Source organism: Tursiops truncatus, chromosome 20, assembly GCF_011762595.2.
Source record: "Tursiops truncatus isolate mTurTru1 chromosome 20, mTurTru1.mat.Y, whole genome shotgun sequence".
NCBI classification, from domain to species: domain Eukaryota; kingdom Metazoa; phylum Chordata; class Mammalia; order Artiodactyla; family Delphinidae; genus Tursiops; species Tursiops truncatus.
In genome coordinates, this window is record NC_047053.1 from 29,116,538 (window position 1) to 29,138,890 (window position 22,353).

General features: G+C 38.1%; 1 protein-coding gene and 1 long non-coding RNA gene across 4 annotated transcripts in view; one reads left to right on the forward strand and one right to left on the reverse strand.

The window, feature by feature from the left end:
- The window catches only part of GDPD1 (glycerophosphodiester phosphodiesterase domain containing 1), a 46,765-nt gene extending 39,889 nt beyond the window's left edge, over positions 1-6,876 (forward strand). Inside the window, exons 7-10 of one of the 2 annotated variants that reach the window (XM_033847502.2) lie at positions 322-455; positions 3,326-3,385; positions 5,113-5,164; positions 5,571-6,876. In XM_033847502.2, coding sequence (XP_033703393.1) covers positions 322-455; positions 3,326-3,385; positions 5,113-5,164; positions 5,571-5,693 — 369 coding nt within the window. In that variant the 3' untranslated portion in view covers positions 5,694-6,876. The remainder of the gene's footprint in view (positions 1-321; positions 456-3,325; positions 3,386-5,112; positions 5,165-5,570) is intronic. The other variant, XM_004312074.4, reaches the window with a different exon arrangement.
- The window catches only part of LOC141277368 (uncharacterized), a 55,289-nt gene that overhangs the window by 2,675 nt on the left and 30,261 nt on the right, over positions 1-22,353 (reverse strand). For both annotated transcript variants that reach the window (XR_012328664.1, XR_012328663.1), the window contains exon 3: positions 16,824-16,976. This is a non-coding gene — a long non-coding RNA (uncharacterized lncRNA). The remainder of the gene's footprint in view (positions 1-16,823; positions 16,977-22,353) is intronic.

The window sequence follows — 22,353 nt, forward strand, 5'->3', positions numbered from 1 at the left end:
TTATCTTGTTCCAATTAAATTTGGTATGTTTAATCTCTACTGATAAGGACAAGCAGTAACAGACAGAAATGGTATTGCAAAAGCAGAGAGTAAGGAATAGAGAAACTTGAGTATCAATTAATACTATAGGCCTCCAAGATAGATCCTGAGCCATTTGTCAAGGACTAGTCATTTCGAAGTGTGGTGTGTTAGAAATGGATGTTGATAATTCAGGGAGTACTTTTAACAGATGTCAAGACACAGTCTTGGGAAATTTTGAAGGTTGTGAAATAAACCTCTTTATTTGAACAATATTTGAACAATATTGTTTGTGTCTTTTAGAATTCAGAAATTCCTATACTCTTCAGTTTACAACGTGTTCTGCTCATTCTTGGCCTGTTCTTCACTGGCCTCTTGCCCTTTGTGCCCATTCGAGAACAGTTTTTTGAAATCCCAATGCCTTCTATCATACTGAAGTAAGTGGTTACCCTGTTTTCATCAATTCTCAATTACAGGAAACCTAAGACGAAGACTTGTTGATATCAGTGATAAAGAATAGATTGCTCTAGTTATTTCCATATTTGATATAATTAAGATTCATTCTCTAAAATGAATAATAAAGGTTTTAAAGTATTTACCTGACCCATTTCAGGTAACAATGACTTTCAGTGCCTGTGTACTCAGAAGTCAGGTAAAAAGAATTGAGCTTAATCATTGAAACATCTAATAGCAATTGCCCTCCACCTTCCCTTACTTCCTTCTGCTTGATTGACAACTATACCCAGCTGAAATTCCATTAAGCTCCAAATTCACCACTGGTATTAAATCACCACCACCACCACCACCACAACAATGCAGAAAAACCTCTGGAGATGGGAGGAAGAAAAGGATAGAGTTAGTTTTTATAAAACTAACATATTTATGTAATTCCATATTTATGTAATTTCTCTGCTGGGTATAAAGCCTTGCTTTTCACACACTAATTTACTACAAAGATAAAAATATATAAAACACTTAGCATTGCCTGGCAAATAATAAGCAGTCAATAAATGATAACTTTTATTGTTAAATTATCTTTATCATTATTATTAGAGAGCTTCATCTCACAATCCCCTACCCTTATAATGTCATTCCTAGCTATACATTTCTAATAATAACCGAGCCATGACAAAGGAATTCAGAGCTTCTGAGGAGATCATTTAAATGTGACTTCACCTGCATGAAAACTCTTTTCATCCCCACAGAACTTCAAAAAAAATCAAGCTGAACATTAGTGCATAAGTCATTAGGAAATATCATTAAGAGAAACAAGTTGATCAGTACCCCTGTACTCAGCATCTATGTTTCATGCTTGTCTTCCAGTTTGAGTTTGTTAGTTATGAGTATGTTTATTTTATCTATTCCCAATTACATTTACTAGCAGTGTTTGTAGCTGTTTCTGAAACGAAACAGCAGAAATCATTCTTGTCTACAAACAAACCATTTTTGTTTGTTAGATTAAAATAATTCCTAACCATTTATTCCTAAAGTACTTAGCTTTCCTCTGGTCAAGAGTGTACTGTTGTGCTCTCTAGATCATCTCCATGTGTTCCTTTTAGTAGCAAATATTATTAAAAAATAGACATATGAACAAACTTCATAGAATTAATTTTTTTCTCTAAAAAATGATTATGGATTAAGACACTGGTAGGATATTATGTGTTTGTATATTTTATTATTTTTTTTTTAAATTTATTTTTGGCTGCATTGGGTCTTCGTTGCTGCGCACAGTCTTTCTCTAGTTTCGGCAAGCGGGGGCTACTCTTCGTTGCAGTGTGCGGGCTTCTCATTGCAGTGGCTTCTCTTGTTGCGGAGCACAAGTCCTAGAGTGCGTGGGCTTCAGTAGTTGTGGCTTGGGGTCTCGGTAGTTGTGGCTCGCGGCTCTAGAGCACAGGCTCAGTAGTTGTGGTTCACGGGCTTAGTTGCTCTGCAGCATGTGGGATCTTCCTGGACCAGGGATAGAGCCCGTGTTCCCTGCATTGGCAGGCAGATTCTTAACCACTGCGCCACCAGGGAAGTCCTTATTATTTTTTTTAATGAAAGACGGTACTTCCTAAGACAACATAATCATTTGTTGTCAATAACTAGTATTTTGAGTTATTAAATTCTTGGGATTCCTGAAATTGCAATCAGGACTTTCTACCTGGGCTAGAGTTAGTGGGAAAAGAGGAGTTTATTTAGAGAGCTTCAAATAAAAACTGAATTCAGAGAAAAAGACAAAAAATGAATTTAGTGGACTTCCCTGGTGGCGCAGTGGTTGAGAGTCTGCCTGCCAATGCAAGGGACATGGGTTCGATCCCTGGCCCAGGAAGATCCCACATGTCACGGAGCAACTAGGCCTGTGCACCACAGCCGCTGAGCCTGTGCTCTAGAGCCCGTGAGCCACAACTATTAAGCCCACGTGCCACAACTACTGAAGCCTGCGCGCCTAGAGCCTGTGCTCTGCAACAAGAGAAGCCATGACAACGAGAGGCCGCGCACCGCAACGAGGAGTAGCCCCTGCTCGCCGCAACTAGAGAAAGCCTGCGAGCAGCAACGAAGACCCAACCCAGCCAAAAATAAAAATAAATAAATTTATTTTTTAAAAAATGAATTTAGTGTAGATAGGAGGAGTTAGAAAGGAAATAAGAAATGAAGATCTGGGGAGAATAAAAATCACTCTGTGCTGTTTAACTTAGAAAGAAGCTGAGGAATCTTCATAGTAGAGAGACTGACTAATCAGAGATGTCTCTGGACACAACCCAGAGTTAATGACACAGGTGCTGCTCTAGGCATCAAAGAGGTTGAAGAAGGAGCTCAGCTTAGGTCTAAAAGTCATGTATACTCTTTCAGTAGGAGAGATATTTTAAAAGGACAGGGCCTAGGTCTTAAAACATTGAAAGTGAAAGAAAAAAAATGCCTTTAGGGTTTTTTTAGTCTCATTTTTACCCCAAATATCTTTTAATCCATAGTAAAGTTTGGTTGTGTGTTTAAATCTACGACATAACAAAATTACAGCAGACAAAGCAAAAGAAAGAGGCTTCACCAGAAAAGAGAAGAGACATGAGTTCTGGGCACCCAGGGTCTCTGGAAAGATAACTTATTAATTTTAACCTTTGAATTGTAGCAAAAAATTAGCTTGAAATCAATGAAAATAGAAAACCCAAATGGGCTTTGTTTGAACTTATTTTTGCCCTTTTCCAAATATTTTTTAAACATATACTAAGTGCAGACAAGGCACTCTTTTTGTTTTTGTACTTGTTTTATTTTATCACACTGATATATTCCTGTGTTTCTAATTTATGATTTAAATTTTTTTTTGCCTCAGGCTAAAAGAACCACACACCATGTCCAGAAGTCAAAAGTTTCTCATCTGGCTTTCTGATATGTAAGAATTTTAGTTTCTTGATATACAAATTATTGTTTTAACTCTATTAAATACGATGCTTATAGTTTAGAGCAGGCTTTCTACATGTAATTTGTAACAGGGATGTGTTGAACATCTACTATACAAACGGATGATGTATGAATCATTTAGAACTAGCTTAATTGCTAGTCACAAAACCTTAAGAAGAATTGAGAGATAATCTCATCAAACTCAGGAGAAAACTGAGCACCCACCTACCCGAAGTTAGATGATTTACAGTACTTGGCGTTATGTAGCTGGTTAGTAGCAGAGCCGGGATATATACCCATCCCCTCTACTTAGTCACTGTTTCCATGAGCCTGCAGTCAAAAATACAGTGAAACGAAGTGTGTATAGCAATGCAATATATGTAAGAGTATATATTGACTAATGGCACATCTCTCAGGAAAATCTGCAGCGAGACTTAACAGCAAAAAGGAAGCCCTGTCTATATGGTGGGCATCTACTTTAGATAAAATGCGTTAAATTCTAAGACGTGTTGAGTTTAATGTTAGGTAAACCCCACAAAGTTATTGTGCTATACTTTGCTTTAAAGTGGAACCTTGAATGCTTAAGTAATAGTCATAAATCACAACCTTTTATCACTAGCTCCTCTTTCATAGAGTTGGAAAACTAGTTGTATCTTTTCTCTGTGCCACAGGGTTTCTTCTTTTCTGCTGTATTCCTGATTTAATTTCTAGTTTTTAAGGATGCATTTTTAATTGGTGTTAAATGCATATGATTTTTAGTTTCTGTTACTTAATCATTCTAATAGACATAAACAGAATAGAAATAGTATGCGTAGCTTTTCAGTACAGTAAGTTCCCATCTTGCTCAAGTGATTTGTATTCTAAAAGTTCATTTTTAAGTTAGTTATTTGGAACTGAAAAAAAATGCTTTTTTTCCCTATATAAAGGATAGTGTAATTAATGGACATCAGGTTTCTTTTTTTGATATACATTTATTTATTTATTTATTTTGGCTGTGTTGTGTCTTTGTTGCTGCACGGGGGCTTTCTGTAGTTGTGGTGAGCGGGGGCTACTCTTAGTTGTGGTGGGTGGGCTTCTCATTGTGGTGGCTTCTCTTGTTGCGGAGCACGGGCTCTAGGAACGCAGGCTCCAGTAGTTGTGGCACGCAGGCTCAGTAGTTGTGACCCATGGGCTTAGTTGCTCCGCGACATGTGGGATCTTCCCAGACCAGGGCTCAAACCCGTGTCCTCTGCATTGGCAGGCGGATTCTTAACCACTGCGCCACCAGGGAAGTCCTGGACATTAAGTTTCTAAGATAGCTCACAAAAGACTAATTCATTTTGTAAATGGACTGTGATGTTATAGAATTTGACCCAAGTTCACTGCTTTATTTTAACTTGGAAAGTTAGGAACACCGACTTCCCAGTTATTTCTCACTCTCATTATGATGCCAGCAAGGAAAGTGAGGAAGCCCCTTCTGCACTGAGCTGCTTCAATAAGAATACATCTCCCGGGGATCTAGTGGCAGCAAGGAGTAGAAAGGAGTTTCAGCAGTTAAGATACAAATGCATCCACAGTAGCTATTATTGCTTGAGGCCGTTGGTTATATTGCCAAAACGTTGGGATTAAGTTCAACTAGGAATTAGAAACTTTAAATTGACTGAGTTAGGACTGAGGACTAATTTTAGTGCTCCTTTAGGGCTAAGGAGTACCTAAATCTGTTGTGCTTTTCTTTTCTAGTCTACTAATGAGAAAAGCTTTGTTCGACCACCTCACTGCCCGAGGCATTCAGGTAAGCTTTTGGAATGATGCATTTTAGAAACAGCGTAGTTTAGCAGTTTAACACAAGTTTAAGGGGCAGGAACTTTTAACTGACTTACTATGGTCCTGACTCTGCTTCTGCTGCTTTACTGGTTCTCATATGAAGACCTTAAGCTCTGCCTTACAGTTAACAAGAAAGTATTGGCATTTCAGAATTCACCTGTGTATTGGTGAGAATAGTTGAAGCCGAGAGGTGGAACGGTCATATTTAATGAGCAAAGTGGACTTTGTTTAAAGGGCTCAACGATTTCTTAAAATTGCAGGTTATTAAAAGGTTATTTTTAAGTGTGCTGAGATTGTAGTGGTTAAATGCTGCCATAAAAATAATTTTCTATTTTAACATTTCTTCTCATATTTCTCATGTTTCTAATTTTCAGGTGTACATTTGGGTATTAAATGAAGAGCAGGAATACAAAAGAGCTTTTGATTTGGGAGCAACTGGGGTGATGACAGACTATCCAACAAAACTTAAGGACTTTTTACATAATTTTTCAGAATAGAAAAGGAGGTACTCAGAAGCATTCAAAGAAAACATGAAAAGACTTAAGAAAAAAAATTGTTATTATTTCCCTAAGCCATTTCTGGAATGGTAAAAGGTTTAATCAGTTAAGTGTTTATTACCTCATTTTTAAGCCTGTCTGAGAATGTAGAAACTATATATTGTATATCTATTTTAAACAATATTGCATATTTTACATTTGTAAATAGTTTGTTTAGAAAGAAAACTGGTTATGAGATGTAAGTAGAAGATTATCGATCAAGATTTCTGTATATGATGCAGTATTCTACTATTATAAGTAATTCTGAAATCAAAGACTATTGGATAAATTTGACATTAGTCTTCACTGGAATAAGATCAACTAATTAGTAAGACAGAATTATTGAAGGCCATTACAGCTATCCGAGTTGTCTTCTTATTTCTAGGTACATCTTAGTTAAAGGGGAAAAATACAGTGAAAGGAGAGCTCGGAAATCAGTGATGTAATTATCTGACAAGTTGAACATTGTTAGCAGAAAGCAGACTCAAAGAAATAACTGAAAGTTTATTACATGATCAGAAATAAAATCTGTAGACTAAATTCGAATTTCTTGGTTGCTGTTGTCAATAGGGACATTCTATTTGGAATCTTTTTCAGGTATGTAACAAAGCTACTGTGTCTTTTTTTTTGTAAACATTAAAATTGGACTTAATTGTAAATTAAGACAAGATGCAAATAGTCACATTTTTGTTTCCTCTAAAGAAATGTACATTTTCCATTGTTGGCAATGACTAACTGTCTGGACCTACATCTAGATTTTAAATAACATCTTGAATCCTAACAATCATATGAAACTGATGAAAGTGCGTATCACTGTGTCTAAAACTTATAGTATAAGCCACCTCCTCCTGATCTTTAAGAATCTATTCTTCTGAGTATTAGTGGAAAGAGAATTTCTCAAAGCATTAGGCATCACTTTCTCAGATTTTCTGACGTGACTTCATGTAAATCTGTTTCTAATCTTTTTGACTTACTTTCGTTATCTCTCTGGGAGGTAAGTATAATCTGGAACATTTGAAGTTTGCCAGCTAACAGCTACAAAGGATGATCATACTCTCCCACCTGGATGACATAAATGACATTTGGTTTTTTTGTTTAAACTGAAATAAAATTTTCAGAAACAAAGTAAGGGTTCTTCATTGGTGGTGTTTTTGTTTTGCAGTCATAATTCCAAATATGCTTTATAACTTTTTTTCAGAATTTAATGAGATGGTAAATTGATAGTGTAACTAAATACACCTGAGACTTCTCTCTAGTGTAAGGAAAATAAAATATAGAAACACTTTTATGGTAAAGAAATTGCCGCTTGGTATTTGAGTAAATAACTTGGGCAGGTAATCCATTAAATCCATCATTTTCACTTTCGCTTATAGTAATTTATGATTATAGTTGCTAGAGATCTTTTTGATCATCTTTGATATAATTCTTTTTGTAATTTCCCCTTTCCAACTTTTGCTTTGTTATGATTCAGTTATGATGCAGTTCATATTATAGGGCAAGCATATATTTTGTGTCAATCAGTAGAAGATAAAGTACCCAGCATGGTAAAGATGTTTAGAAAGTCATGTTTTAAAAGTTTGATGATTTTATAGTCAAGGTGACTTCAATTCATTTAATAAAAGTATAGTATCTATAACAGGAGTGTTATCAGATAACATCTGAATATTGCTTTTCTGATTGGGGCATCACATTTTAAAAGAGGTTAGATACCCTTTCATTCTGAGAGAGATATTGCTAGGCATTGCGTGGTAGGGAAGGCTAGAGAAGTGGTCAAAAGATGGGATTAGACCCTTTGCCTGGGATGAAGCTGGCACTAGATTTGACAGACCCAGGGACTTCCCTGGTGGTCCAGTTGTTAAGACTCTGCACTCCTAAAATGCAGGGGGCACGGGTTCAGTCCCTGGGTGGGGAACTAAGATCCCCACAAGCCATGAAGCGTGGCCTAAAAAAAAAAAAAAGATTTGACAGACCTATAGTCCAGCATGCCAGTAGAATCCTAAATACCTGGCGGTGGACAGCAGTTACAGGTAGGTATTTCAGTAGGAAATTGGCATGAGGGAATTTTCTTTTCTTTTCTTTTTCTTTTTTATTTTTTTGTGGTACGCAGGCCTCTCACTGCTGTGGCCTCTCCCATTGTGGAGCACAGGCTCCAGACGCTCAGGCTCAGCGGCCATGGCTCACGGGCCCAGCCGCTCCGCGGCATGTGGGATCTTCCCGGACCGGGGCACGAACCCGTGTCCCATGCATCGGCAGGCGGACTCCCAACCACTGCGCCACCAGGGAAGCCCCATTGCCCACTAGTTTTAAATTTTAGTTCCTTGAAGCCCCAAGACGGGGCCTAGGCAGCTTCTGCTGGGTGAGTTGGGATGGTTATGCTAAGAGGGGGCTGAGCAGGTATAGCTGGGTGTTACCCCTTCCCAGTTGACAAGCGCTGCTTCACTTTTTTCTGTTTCATATGTGAGTTTCACATAAAGTTTGACTTAAAAAAGGAGTTTTCTGCAAAAAAATTTTTTCTTTGCTTCTGTAATCTTTGATCTAAGACCTTTCCCCCCTTCAGCCTTGAGTAGAACCTCTCTTTCTTCCTTCCTTCCTAACTCACTCTAAGCCTTTTTCATTCAGTCAGTTCCTCAAGGGTTTATGGTCCTTTCTGGTCAAAAACTTTTCAAGAACAATGAGTTGGGGATATGAACAGGTAATCCACAAATATAAAAAGTCAACAATCAAAAAATGTTTCACCTCACTAGTAAAGACCTATAAATTCAAACAACGTTGAGTGAGATACCAATTTCTAACTTAGAAGGGCAAGAGTGAAAGCATTGGTGAGAGGCATGGGGAAACAGGCACTCATGAACTGTTGGTGGGAATATAAATTGGCAGAACACTTTGAGGATTAATTTGACAGTATCTTTAAATATATCCTTTCACTCCGAAGTTCCAGTGCTAGGAATAATATCCTAAGAAAATAGCAGGACAAGTACCCAAAGGTACATATGCATAGTGAAAAGTTAGAAACAATCTAAGTATGCAACATGAAGGAACTGGTTACATAAATTATGATAAATCCAAATAATGATATTATTAAAATATTAATGTTCTGTGTGTACTGATGTGAGATATTATTAAGTAAAAAGACTAAACCATAAGACCATATACTCTATAATCAAAAAATATTTATACATATTCATTTAAAAAGTGAATGATAGCTACCAAAGTGTTAGTTGTGGTTTTTGTGATGATGGAATTATGAGTGACTTATTTTTACTTGTCTGTGTTTTCTAATTTTTCTACAATTAATAGAGATCAATTATTTTTAAAAGAATTTAAAAATAAAAGCCTTTCTAGCTACCACAGATTTGTTAGGTGTCCAGGGCCTTAGCAGGTGACTTTTTTCCAAATTCTTGAGAAGAGAAGCCTTTAACTGCCAACTTGGAGTTGACCAAAGAATCCAGCTTTTCTGCTTAACCACTTCTTTCCAACAAATCAGGAAAGAGGAATTATGGCTTTGCTTTGGATATGATCCAGAAATTATCTGGACATTTTTAAAAAGTTCATAATTCCAGGGACTTCCCTGGTGGTGCAGTGGTTAAGAATCCACCTGCCAATGCAGGGGACACGGGTTTGAGCCCTGGTCCGGGAAGATCCCACCTGCCATGGAGCAACTAAGCCCGTGCGCCACAACTACTGAGCCTGCACTCTAGAGCCCGTGAGCCACAACTACTGAGCTTGCATGCCACAACTACTGAAGCCTGCACACCTAGAGCCCGTGCTCTGCAACAAGAGAAGCTACTGCAACAAGAAGCCCTCACACCACATCTGGAGTAGCTCCCACTAGCCGCAACGAGAGAAAGCCCGTATGCAGCAACAAAGACCCAATGCAACCAAAAATAAATAAATAAAATAATTTTTAAAAATTCATAACTCCACAACTCAAAGACATTTACTTTTTATTAATTTTTTGCTCTATTTTCTTCTATCTTTTTACAGTCCATAGTTTTTGGGGTTTCTACATGGTAATGATTACACTGTTATATGTACTTCTACATTTTGGGGTTTTTTTCCACTTAATATTACATGAACAGTTTCCCATGTTATAAATTCTTTTAAAAAGGTAGAATGCTATTTAACTGAGTAGATGTGCCATGATTTACTGAACTATTTCCCTTCATTAGAAATGTGTTTCCAATTATTCATTATTATAAATAATGCTGTGATGAACATTCTTATGTATACCTCACCCCCTTATACCCAGTCATGAAATCCTAGATATCAAATCTATTTATTGATATTTCTTTTCAACTCCACTGCCACCATCCTAGTACAAGCTACCATCATCTACAGACTGGAACAATACAACTGCCTTCTTTTTTCTAAATTTAATGTAATTTATTTTGAATAGGTAATATACTCACTGGTTCATAGAGTACAAAAGGATATACGGTGAAATTTCTCTTTCCCATTCCTATCCTCCAATCACTGAATTCCCTCTCTGGAGGAAGTAGGAAATCAGTATGATCACATATTTATGCAGTGGGTATTTATTGAGCACCTCCTGTAGGTCAGTCACTTATTAGACCTGGAGGTATAATGGTAAGCCAGATAGACATCGTATATAGACTCATGGATCTTACATTCAGTTTGAGAATACAAACAAAAAAAGTGAACAAATGTTAATTTCAAGTTGAAGCAAATATTATGGACATAAACAAGGGACTGAGCTAAGGAAGAACAAAGTCAAGCTTATTCTAGGTAAAATGGTCAAGTTAGGTCTCTTTGAGGAGGTGGCATTTATACTGAGATTTAAAGCAAGAGGAATGAACCAACCAAAAAATAGGAGGAAGAGCACTCTAAGCAGATGGAAGACCTTATGCAAAGGCCCTGAGGCGGGAAAGAGCTTGGTGGATACTAAGAATAAAAAGAAGAGGCAGGGCTTTCCTGGTGGTCCAGTGGTTAAGACTCGGCACTTCCAAGACAGGGGGCACAGGTTCGATCCCTGTTTGGGGGACTAGGATCCCACATGCCGCCAGGGGCGGCCAAAAAATAAAAATTAAAAAAAAGAGCAGAATGTGACATAGTGAAGAGCTTAGCTATTCATGGGAAGAAGGACACTTACTCCATTGTAAATGAAAAAAATCAAGGTACAAATGAAAGCAGGGCTTTGTTCTTTGTTGGTGGGAAGATTAGAGTTTTCATCCAATGGTTTCTAATTTCTCGATGACAGGTGAGACAAGGTCTTTGCTAAAACTGGGAATGGAGAAAGGGGTGCAAAAGTTTTGAGGAAACAGGAGCCTTTCTGTCATAGTCACCTTGGGAAGTGGGAATGTGTTCCTGTTAGAGAAACATAGTGGGATTCTTGGGACGTTCTGAGTGCTAATTGGAGGCTTGAGATTCTGCATTTAAAATGAAATGAATTCAGCTGTGATTTTCAAGAGTCAAACCTGTTGATAATTTGAATTAGGAGAGTAAAAAAACTCTTGAAAAAAGTGAGTGGGGGAGAAGAGTGAGCAGAGAGTTAAGCCTTAGAATATGCTCAAAGGAAACAGAGAATGTGTGGCCTGAGAAGTAGGGAAGTAGAGTGTCCTCAACCGCATGAAAGAAGAGAATTTAAGAAAGTGGTTATCAGCAGTGTCCCTAATAGGACATTGAGGTCAAGGAAGGCAAGGGCTGGAAAAGATGGCTGCATCTGGTTTAAAAGGATTGCAGCTCTATTTACAATAGCCTGGAGATGGAAACAACCTAAGTGCCCATCATTGGATGAATGGATAAAGAAGATGTGGCACATATATACAATGGAATATTACTGAGCCATAAAAAGAAATGAAATTGAGCTATTTGTAATGAGGTGGATAGACCTAGAGTCTGTCATACAGAGTGAAGTAAGTCAGAAAGACAAAGACAAATACCGTACGCTAACACATATATATGGAATTTAAGGGAAAAAAATGTCATGAAGAACCTAGGTGTAAGACAGGAATAAAGACACAGACCTACTAGAGAATGGACTTGAGGATATGGGGAGGGGGAAGGGTAAGCTGGGACAAAGAGAGAGAGAGGCATGGACATATATACACTACCAAACGTAAGGTAGATAGCTAGTGGGAAGCAGCCGCATAGCACAGGGAGATCAGCTCAGTGCTTTGTGACCGCCTGGAGGGGTGGGATAGGGAGGGTGGGAGGGAGGGAGACGCAAGAGGGAGGAGATATGGGAACATATGTATATGTATAACTGATTCACTTTGTTATAAAGCAGAAACTAACACACCATTGTAAAGCAATTATACTCTAATAAAGATGTAAAAAAAAAAAAAAAAAGGAGGCCTCCTTAACTGGGGTTTATTTATCCCTATAGTTGATGGAATTGATACCAGACTGCAAGGGGGAAGAGGACTGAATGGTATTAAGTGAGGCTAGTAAAAATCAGCCACTTATTCTAAGAAACTGGAGAACCAAGACGTTTGAAAAGGCAGCAGTATCAAGTGAGTTGTGTCCTAAATGGGGAGGCTTATGAATGTGTGAAAATGTGAAGGAGCTAGTGGAGAGAGACTGGAAATATTGGAGAGAGAAGAATGTGGGCAAAGATCCCTTTCAAGACTGAATAGATTGTAATTTATCCAACAAATATTTATGAATGCCTGCAAGCCACGTGCTTGGGTTACAGATGTATGTAAGCCATACAGAACAATTCTCGCCCTCCTTGGTATGTATGGCTTAGTTAGTAGGTAATCGAGAGCTGAGAGAAGAGGAGGAAGAGGTATCTCTCTTTCTTATACTCCAGGGTAGACTGGGAGTGTACAACACTGGCATGTTTTTGCACTTGAAAGAAAATAGAAGAACTAAAGGTAGTGTATTAGTCTGCTCGGGCTGCCATAGCAAAATACCACAGATTGGGAGGCTTAAATGACAGAAATTAATTTTCTCAGTTCTGGAGGCTAGAAGTCCAAGATCGAGGTACCAGGAGGGGTGGTGTCTGGTGAGACCTTTCTTCCTGACTTGCAGATGGCTCCTTCTTGCTATATCCCCACGTGGCCTTTTCTCTATATGCACACAGAGAGGTCTCTGGTGTCTCTTTCTCCTATAAGGCAACAGTCCTATCAGATTAGGGCCCTAGTCTTATGACCTCATTTAATCTTAATTACTTCCTTAAAGGCCCTAATTCCAAATGCAGTCACACTGAAGTTTAGAGCCTCAACATGGGAACTTGGAGGGGGAACACAATTCAGTCCATAACAGGGGGGAATGGGGGGGTCGAAGTGGAAGAGCTGGAGATTGGTTACGTGTGGGGGGAGGTGGAGATAGGATGGGTAAATTGAGGAAATCTGAGACAGCTGGAGCAGGAAGCACTTGTAGCTGACCATGGAGGGGCTAAAATAGGAAATCTAGTGTGGCCTGGAATTGTCAGAGAGGAGCTGCTGTGTTTTTCTTAGTTTCCTAGGATACCTACTTGGAGACTTACATAGATAGATGATACCAAACAAGCCCATAGGTTGTTAGAGAAGGAGAAAAAAAAAAAAACCCAAACGCCTTTTCAAACGTTTAAATTCAAATTAAGCTTCAAGTGTCAGTGGGTTCAAAAGTTTTGGTATTGCTGAATAATGGTAATATGTTACATTTATATAGCTATTTCGATTTTATTCACTTTTACATACATTCTCATGTGTTTCTCACAAAAACCTGGTAGAGCAGTTGATATTATCACATCCCTGTTTTTTAGATGAAACTAAAATTGGGGGAATTTATAAGGTCACCAGGCTAGAATTGGTGTGATTGGGTCTTCTTAACTTTTACACTCACTCTGATTTTTCTAACTTGTCTTCAATTCACTATTCAGTGCTGAGAGAAATATCAAAAACCAGATGGAAGGGGAGGTCATAATGTGATCCTATGAAAAGTAAAATTTCCAAATAAAAGCTACAGAAGAGAAAATTCCCACATGTCAAATGTATGTTCTGTTCTCTGACATGACAATTTTTTTTAATTGGAGTATAGTTGATTTAAAATGTTGTGTTAGTTTCTGCTGTACAACAAAGTGAATCAGTTATACATATACATATATGTACTCTTTTTTAGATTCTTTTCCCATATAGGTCATTACAGAGTATTGAGAAGAGTTCCCTGTGCTATACAGTAGATCCTTATTAGTTATCTGTTTTATATATAGTAGTGTTACTTAAACAATGTTGACAGCACCATGGAGATGGGAATCAATGGTTGATATTCCATCACTAACCAAAACCATTAAACATGGAAGTAAATGGAAAACTACCACCACTTTTCTGAGAAATTCAGAAATCTCAGATAAAAACAAAAACTAATATTAAACATTTGTGAAACTAACACCCAGAATTGACATTATATCTTATTTTATATGCTTTAGTTTTTTCTAACAGAAGAAATAAAACCTTACAGGTAAAATGCTATCTGATCCCTAACCCCAGTCAGAATCTCCTTCTGGTTTGTCCAGTGGGGAGCCCTAGTATGAGTTGAGACAGAGAGAAGAGAGAGAGAATGGTATTGCTTTTCCCAGGTTCCTTTCTATAAAATCAGTTTGGGCTGACTGAGTCCTTTAACTGAAGGGCAAGATTATTTCAAGGTGGCTCTGTCTCCAGGACACTCTCCTTCCAGGTTCCAGTAACAGCTCCCAAACTTTCTCCATTCTATGGGTGGTAAGAGCACTATTACTAGTCCTTGGACATTTTATTATCCTTGTGGTTTTCTCATACCGTTGTAGATTATGTCTTATTAAATAATACTCAAACTAGTCTAATTTGAGTATGCATCTGCTTCCTATTTATTCCCTGACCAATTCACTGGGGAAGCTAGCCAAAATGCAGATTTTCAAGCCTTTGCCCCCTTTCTTTTCATTAATTCACTTAGTTATTCATTCATTCAACAGCTCTTTAAGTGCCCCATGTGCCTGGCACCAGGTAAGATGTTATGGGTACAAAGGTAACGAGACACAGTTCCTGCCTTTGAGAGAAGACACACAACAAGGAAGCAACTTAATCATGGCTAATGATTATGTGATAGAGGATTAAGGGAGCAGGTGGTAACTTTAGATTCAGTGACCAGGGAAGGCCTCTCTGTGGAGGTGGCATTTCAGCCTGAAACATGAGATAAAACCTGAGGGAAGGGCATTTGAGGCAGAAGAAACCACAAGTGCAAAAGGTGGGAGAGTGCTTGGTGTTTTCAAAGAGTAGAAAGGAAACCAGTGTGCTTGGAGCAAAGTAAACTGGAGATGCACCATAAGGCTGGAGAGCTAGGCAGGAATCAGATGGTGTAGGGCCTCCTGGGCAGGCCATGGTAAAGAATTTGCATTTTGTTCCAAGGGCAATGAGGAACCATTAAGTATTTTAAGCAGAGGAGGGTTGTATATGTTTAAAGATTATTCTTGCTGCTGAGTAGGAATAGATTGGAAAAGGACAAGATGGAAGTAGAACCACAAATAACAAATGATGATGAGGTTGTGGAGAAAAAGGAAGCCTTGTATTACATGGTTGGTGGGAATGTAAATTGGTGCAGCCACTGTGGAAATTAGTATGGAGGTTCCTCAAAAAACTAAAAACAGAGTCTGATTGGGACTTCCCTGGGGGCGTAGTGGATAAGACTCTGTGCTCCCAATGCAGGGGGCCTGGGTTCGATCCCTGGTCAGGGAACTAGATCACACATGCATGTCACAACTAAGAGTTCACATGCCACAACCAAGGAGCCCATGAGCCACAACTAAGGAGCCCGCCTGCCACAACTAAGGTGTCGATGCAACCAAATAAATAAATATTGAATAAATAAATAAATAAAAATAGAGTATGATCCAGCAATTCCACTCCTCGGTATATATCCAAACAAAAACACTAATTTGGTAAGATACATGCATCCCAATGTTCACAGCAGCACTATTTACAATAGCCAAGATATAGAAGCAACCTAAGTGTCCATCAACAGATGAATGGATAAAGATGTGGTATATATATATATATATATATATATATATATATATATATATATATATATATATATATATACATACAATGGAATACTTCTCAGCCATAAAAGAAGAAGGAAATTTTGCCATTTACAACAACATGGATGGACTTGGAGGGCATTATGTTTAGTGAAATAAGTCAGAGAAAGATACTGAATGTTATCATTTATATGTAGAATCTAAAAACTAAACTAGTGAATATAACAAAAAAGAAAAAAAAAGATGGAAATAGAGATATGGCAGTGAGAGTGAAGATGGAGAGAACTGGCTGGATTTGAGATGTATTTTGGAGGTAGAACCAGTGGACTTGGTGGAGGAAGAAATGGGAAAAACTCTAGGCTGACTGATAGATTTGACTTCTACAAGTGGATCATTGAATGGTGGAGTCCTTTACTGAGATTGGGAAGAAACATATTTCTGGAGGGAATATGAAAAATTCTGATTCAAGTCATTCTTTGAGAAACACTATCCACAGCCCGAGTACGCATGCTTAAAGCTCTACAAAATAACTAGACAACTCCGACCCTACTGTGGAAAAAGGAATGAAGTTAACATTTATCCAATATGTTTTGTATGCCAGGTGCCATCATACCTATCATCTTATTTAATCTTTATCGTAGTCCTATGATGTTATCTCTGGTTTACAGATGAGGAAACAGAAGCCCAGATGGGTTAAGTGACTCATAAAAGATTGCACAGCTAGTGAGGTGGTAAACTTGATATGCAAGCCTATTTCTTCAGAGACCAAGTTCAAAGCTGTTTCACCACACAACACTGCTGTTAAAAGGTGGGTTCTTTCCTCATAACTTTGGTCACTGAATTTCTTAAATATGACCATGGAAAGACTGTGGTAAAAAGAATTAAATTAGCTCTTAGGTAATTGTTTTCCTTTCTTTTCCAAACAAGACTTTTGATTAAACAAATTCATGTTTGATATACATCAGTGCTGGTCCTCTTCCAACTGTTGTATGGTGTTACACAGGAGATTTTTTTTCATTTCCTCATTCTAACCATTTTCACCATATTATGAAATAAAGAAATTTGAGTTTTAAAAAATTCAGGAATTTCACCATTTCTCTTTTCTGCAATCTTTGAGGTCAAATATTAAAACTTACCAATGAAGAAACTACAGTTCTGTGTACTTTAGTAAAAGTTCAGATGAACTGTATAACTCTTTACAAGTTTTGCCCAGTGCCTTCTCTGTAGCTGATTTATTTCCCCTTTTCTTGGTTATATTCCTGCAGTCATCACTTTTAGGTCACGTGATCCTGAAATAAGAAACATTTAGGCAGTTTTGCAAAATGTAACAGGATACACTTTGTCCTATTAACCACTAACAGCGATCCAAATGTGATCTATCAAAAACTTAGATAAATGATATCATCTTGGAAGAAAAATACCTCTTGGCTCAATTGGGAAATGTTGAGAAGAACTATGGCAAATTTTTTCTCAAGAAAAAATTGTTGTTTTCCAAATTCACCAGTTTTTGAAATAACTTCAAACCCAAACAATTTGTTTTAAAAAGTTATCATAAGAATCCGCCTGCCAATGCAGGAGACACGGGTTCGAGCCCTGGTCTGGGAAGATCCCACATGCCGTGGAGCAACTAAGCCCATGCGCCACAACTACTGAGCCCGTGTGCCACAACTACTGAGCCTGTGCTCTAGAGCCCGTGCACTGCAACAAGAGAAGCCACCACAATGAGAAGCCCACGCCCTGCAACCGAGAGTAGCCCCCGCTCGCCACAGCTAGAGAAAGCCTGCATGCAGCAATGAAGACCCAACACAGCCATAAATAAATAAATAAATAAAGTTATTTTTTAAAAAAGTTATCAGGACCACCTCATAATCATTAGAATGACTACTATTTAAGAAAATCCAGAAAATAACAAGTAGAGAAGAGGTTGTGGAGAAATTGGAACCCTCATGCCCTGTTGGGAATACAAAATAGTGTGACTGCTATAGAAAAAGTATAGGGCAATTCCTCAAAAAATTAAAACTAGTGTTACCTATGATCAACAATTCCATTTCTGGCTAAATATACAAAAGAATTGAAAGCAGGGGCTTGTCAAGATATTTGTACACCCATGTTCACAGCAGCATTATTCACATCAGTCAAGGGGTGGAAGCAACCCAAGTGGCCATCAAGAGATGAATGGATAAACAAAATGTGGTATGTACATACAGTGGAATATTACTCAGCCTTAAAAAGGAAGGAAATTCTGCAATATGCTACAACATGGATGAACCTCGAGGACATTATGTTAAGTGAAATATGCCAGTCACAAAAAGACAGATATTGTATGAGTCCACTTAATATGAAGTACCTAGAGTAATCAAATTCATGGAGACAGAAAGTAGAATGATGGTTGCCAGGAATTGGGGCAGAAAGGAATGAGGAGCTTTTGTTTAATGGATAGAGTTTCAGTTTTGTAAGATGAAAGAAGTTCTGGAAATAGGTGGTAGTGATGGGTGTACCACAATGTGAATAGATTTAATGCCACTGAACTGTACACTTAAAAATAGTTAAGATGGATTAAATAAAAACATGGTTTTAGAAAATAAGTTCAAAATAGATTTGATTAATTTTGGGTGGTGGATAAATAGGGTTTTCCACCTACAGAGTCATCTCCAGAGGTTACAAGGGAGCCTGTAATTTCTGCTAACGTATACTACCTCAATCATTTGAAAACAAACTGTGAAAGTTTATGTGTGTGTAACTGGCCAACTGACATTTTATTAAAACTCCATGCAAAACAAACAAAAATTAAGATAGCATATTTTATATTATGTGTATTTCATCACAATTAAAAATTAAAAACCATTTTTAAAGTTATTTAGTAGGCCTAATAAGACCTTGACAATTTGGGAAGAGAAAAGTTTATTTCATCTGTCTTTTTTTTGGGGGGGGGATGGGGGGACATGTCTTGTGGGATCTCAGTTCCCCAGCCAGGGATTGAACCCAGGCCCTCAGCAGTGAAAGCACCAAGTCTTAACCACTGGATCACCAGCAAATTCCCATTGCATCTGTCCTTAAACAAAATTGGAATAAATGGAAATATTTTAGATTTTTAATACTTTTAGAACGTTAGCATTTACTGATCATCTATTCTAAACTTACCCAAACAGAAATACTTCTGTCCCTGATAGAAGAGTATTTACTCTCCAGTCATGTTCTTCCAGTGATTGAGAGCTTTCATAACTATGGGAAGCAACCCATTTCAGCTCCTTGATGTCCACTTTGGTTTGCAACTCAAATTTCTTATGCTTTGCTGCTTTGTCCACCTCTAATCTACAAGAAAATCATTCTGTTGCACTAGTCTGTTCTATCCTGACACCACCATTTAAATGACTACACTTTATTTTATTTTTATTTTTTTAAAGAATCTGTCTCATGACAGTCTCCTAGGGGAGATGGGGAGGTGAGTGGGAGATGGCCTCAGAAGCCACTCATCCTCATCCTTGGAAGGATCACAAAGCTAAATGACTACACTTTATTAATGAATGTGCTTTCAGGGTCTGTGTTCTAACTTACATAACATCTTAGCATATGTGTTTTGGTCTTCAGGAAACATAATAGGGTAAAAATGTTATGTTTTTTTAAATCCAACAATTACAGACACACGTAGAGTAAAAAAATGGATCTCTCATTCTTTATCTAGCTCCACATCCCAAAAATGACAATTGTTTGTCATGTGTTTGGAATATTTTCAAGTATAAACAAATCACTCCATTTTTATCACACATATCACACTATTCATATTGTTCTATAGCTTACTTTTCTCATTTTGCAATCTAGTCTGTGTTAATTATCCAAACGTATTCTATTCATGGGATATTTTGAGGCATTAGTGAAAGCATAGTGTAGGCTACAACAATGCATTGGGAAGGATTTTCATGATACTGCTGTGTCTTACCTCTTCTTTATTCAAATGTGAAAATTTTCTCACAAAACAAGACTGATTTGAATAATATCTAAACCTGAGCTCTGGTAAAACAAATTTAAAATCCGGCAAATTGCTTTTGAAGAGCTCCTATAGGAAACCATCAAAGTTAATGTGTTTTACTGTATTCTGAATTTCTGGTGTCTTTCTTTTGAGTTGTTTTTTTAAAAAATATTTATTTATTTATTTGGCTGCCTTGGGTCTTAGTTGCAGCATGCAGGGTCTTCGTTCTGGCGCATGGCTTCTCTCGAGCTGTGGCGCTCAGGCTCTAGAGCACACAGGCTCAGTATTTGCTGTACGTGGGCTTAGTTGTCCTGTGACATGTGGGATCTTAGTTCCCCGACCAGGGATCGAACCCAAGACCCCTGCATTAGAAGCCGAATTCTTAAGCACCAGGCCACTGGGGAAGTCCCTCTTCTGAGTTCTTGAAACTATTAGCACCAATTCTTGAAAAATCCCTGACCAACAGAGAAATCCTGTAGCCTCACTAGTACCCTATTTTCTTCTGAGGATATTAATTGCTTCTTCCTGAGGGATCAGGTAGAGGTCACTTCTTGGCTCCATGTTCTTCCTCTACATTCTCTTTGAAATGGTCATATTTTGCTCCTTAACGTCTACATTCGTATGCAACTGGTATTTATTTTAGGGTCAAGTCAGAGATTCTGCCAGGCTTGGTAGAAACATCTATGACACTCCTGACATATAATGATTCAAATTGTAGGTGGAAACATCATTATGTCCTCCAGGAACAAACTCTCAAGGACTGGGGGAGGATCCCCAGAGACTTTACGGTACCAGTAAAGATCTGCACTGTGCTTCCACTTCATCAAGTTTAAGACCCTTATGGGATACAACACCCAGATGTGTGGTTCTGGATTAAATTCTGTTTTTTGTTTGCTTGTTTGTTTTTGTTTTTTACATAAATGTATGTAGGTATTTATTTATTTATTTATTGGCTGTATTGGGTCTTCGTTGCTGCTCAAGGGCTTTCTCTAGTTGTGGTGAGTGGGGGCCAATCTTTGTTGCAGCGCGCAGGCTTCTCATTGCAGTGGCTTCTCTTGTTGCGGAGCACGGGCTCTAGGTGTGTGGGCCTCAGTAGTTGTGGCTTGCGGGCTCAATAGTTGTGGCTCATGGGCTTAGTTGCTCCACGGCATGTGGGATCCTCCCAGACCAGGGATTGAACCCGTGTCCCCTGCATTAGCAGGTGGATTCCCAACCACTGTGCCACCAGGGAAGTCCTTAAATCCTGGTTTTGATAAACCAGCTGTAAAGGCCATTTTGAGGTTGGTAAAATTTGTATATGGGTATTAAATGAGGTGAAGAATTATTGAAATGAACAGGTAGAGGTTAATAAATTGAAGGTCATAAAGCAACATGTATATAATCCCATTTGGTAAAAATGCATATATCTATATATCTTTCCATAGAAAAATATCTCAATGGGATGTACAGGACTTCCCTGGTTGTCCAGTGGTTAAGACTCCACGCTTCCACTGCAGGGGCCGTGGGTTCAATCTCTGGTCAGGGAAGTTCTGCATGCTTGTATGGTGCAGCCAAAAGAAAAACAAAGAATATACACTAAGGTAATCTTTGGTTGTGTTAGTATAACGTTTTTATATTTTCTACAATGCTCATAAACTGATTTTGTATAGTAAAACCTTATTTTTTATTAAAAAATAAAATAACTATAGGTTCTAGAAAAAATATAAATGTGAATTAAGTTCATTATAAAGATAATATTTCAAACCAGTGAGAAAATGTGGAATATTATATTTATGGTATTGTGACATCTACTAATTACATGGGAAATAAAAAATAAAGAAGAATCCCTGTCACATATCTTATTACAAAATAAATTCTAAATTTATTTTAAATGTCATAAAATGAAACCATAAGAATTCTTTTTAAAAAAATAGGCTAAATTTATATGTTACCTCATATTTTAAAAGTCTTTTTAAAAAATAAAATCCAGGGGACTTCCCTGGTGGTCCAGTGGGTAAGACTCCACGTTTCCAATGCAGGGGACCCAGGTTTGATTCCTGGCTGGGGAACTAGATCCTGCAGGCATGCCGCAACTAAGAGTTCGCATGCCGCAACTAAGAGTTCGCATGCTGCAACTAAGAGTCCGCATGCCTGGCGAGGATCCCGTGTGCCACAACTAAGACCTGGCACAGCAAAAATAAATAAACAGACAAACAAACAAATAAATAAAATAAAAATAAAATCCAGAGGCTTGGGCCAAGAAGGTGGAGTAGAAAGACCCTGAGCTCACCTCCTCCCTTGGGCACTTCAAAGTTACAAGTATTTACAGAGCAACTACTGGTGAGAAAGACCTGAAGACTGGCAGAAAACATCTTCGACAACTAAAGATATAAAGAAGGCACTACAACAAGGTGGGTAGAGGAGCAGAGATTTGTATAGTCAAGACCCATATCCGTAGGGTGATGACCCACAAATGGGAGGATAATTACAGTTGCAGAGGTTCTCTGCAAGGAGTGAGAGGTCCGAGCCACACATCAGGCTCCCCAGCCCAGGGGTCCTGCACTGGGAAGATGAGCCCCAGAACATTTGGCTTTGAAGGCCAGTAGGGCTTACTTTTGGGAGAACCAGAGGGCTGTAGGAAATAGAAATTCCCTTCTTAAAGAACTCACTTAAAGTCTCACATGCTCTGAAACCCAGGACAGAAGCAGTAACTTGAAAGA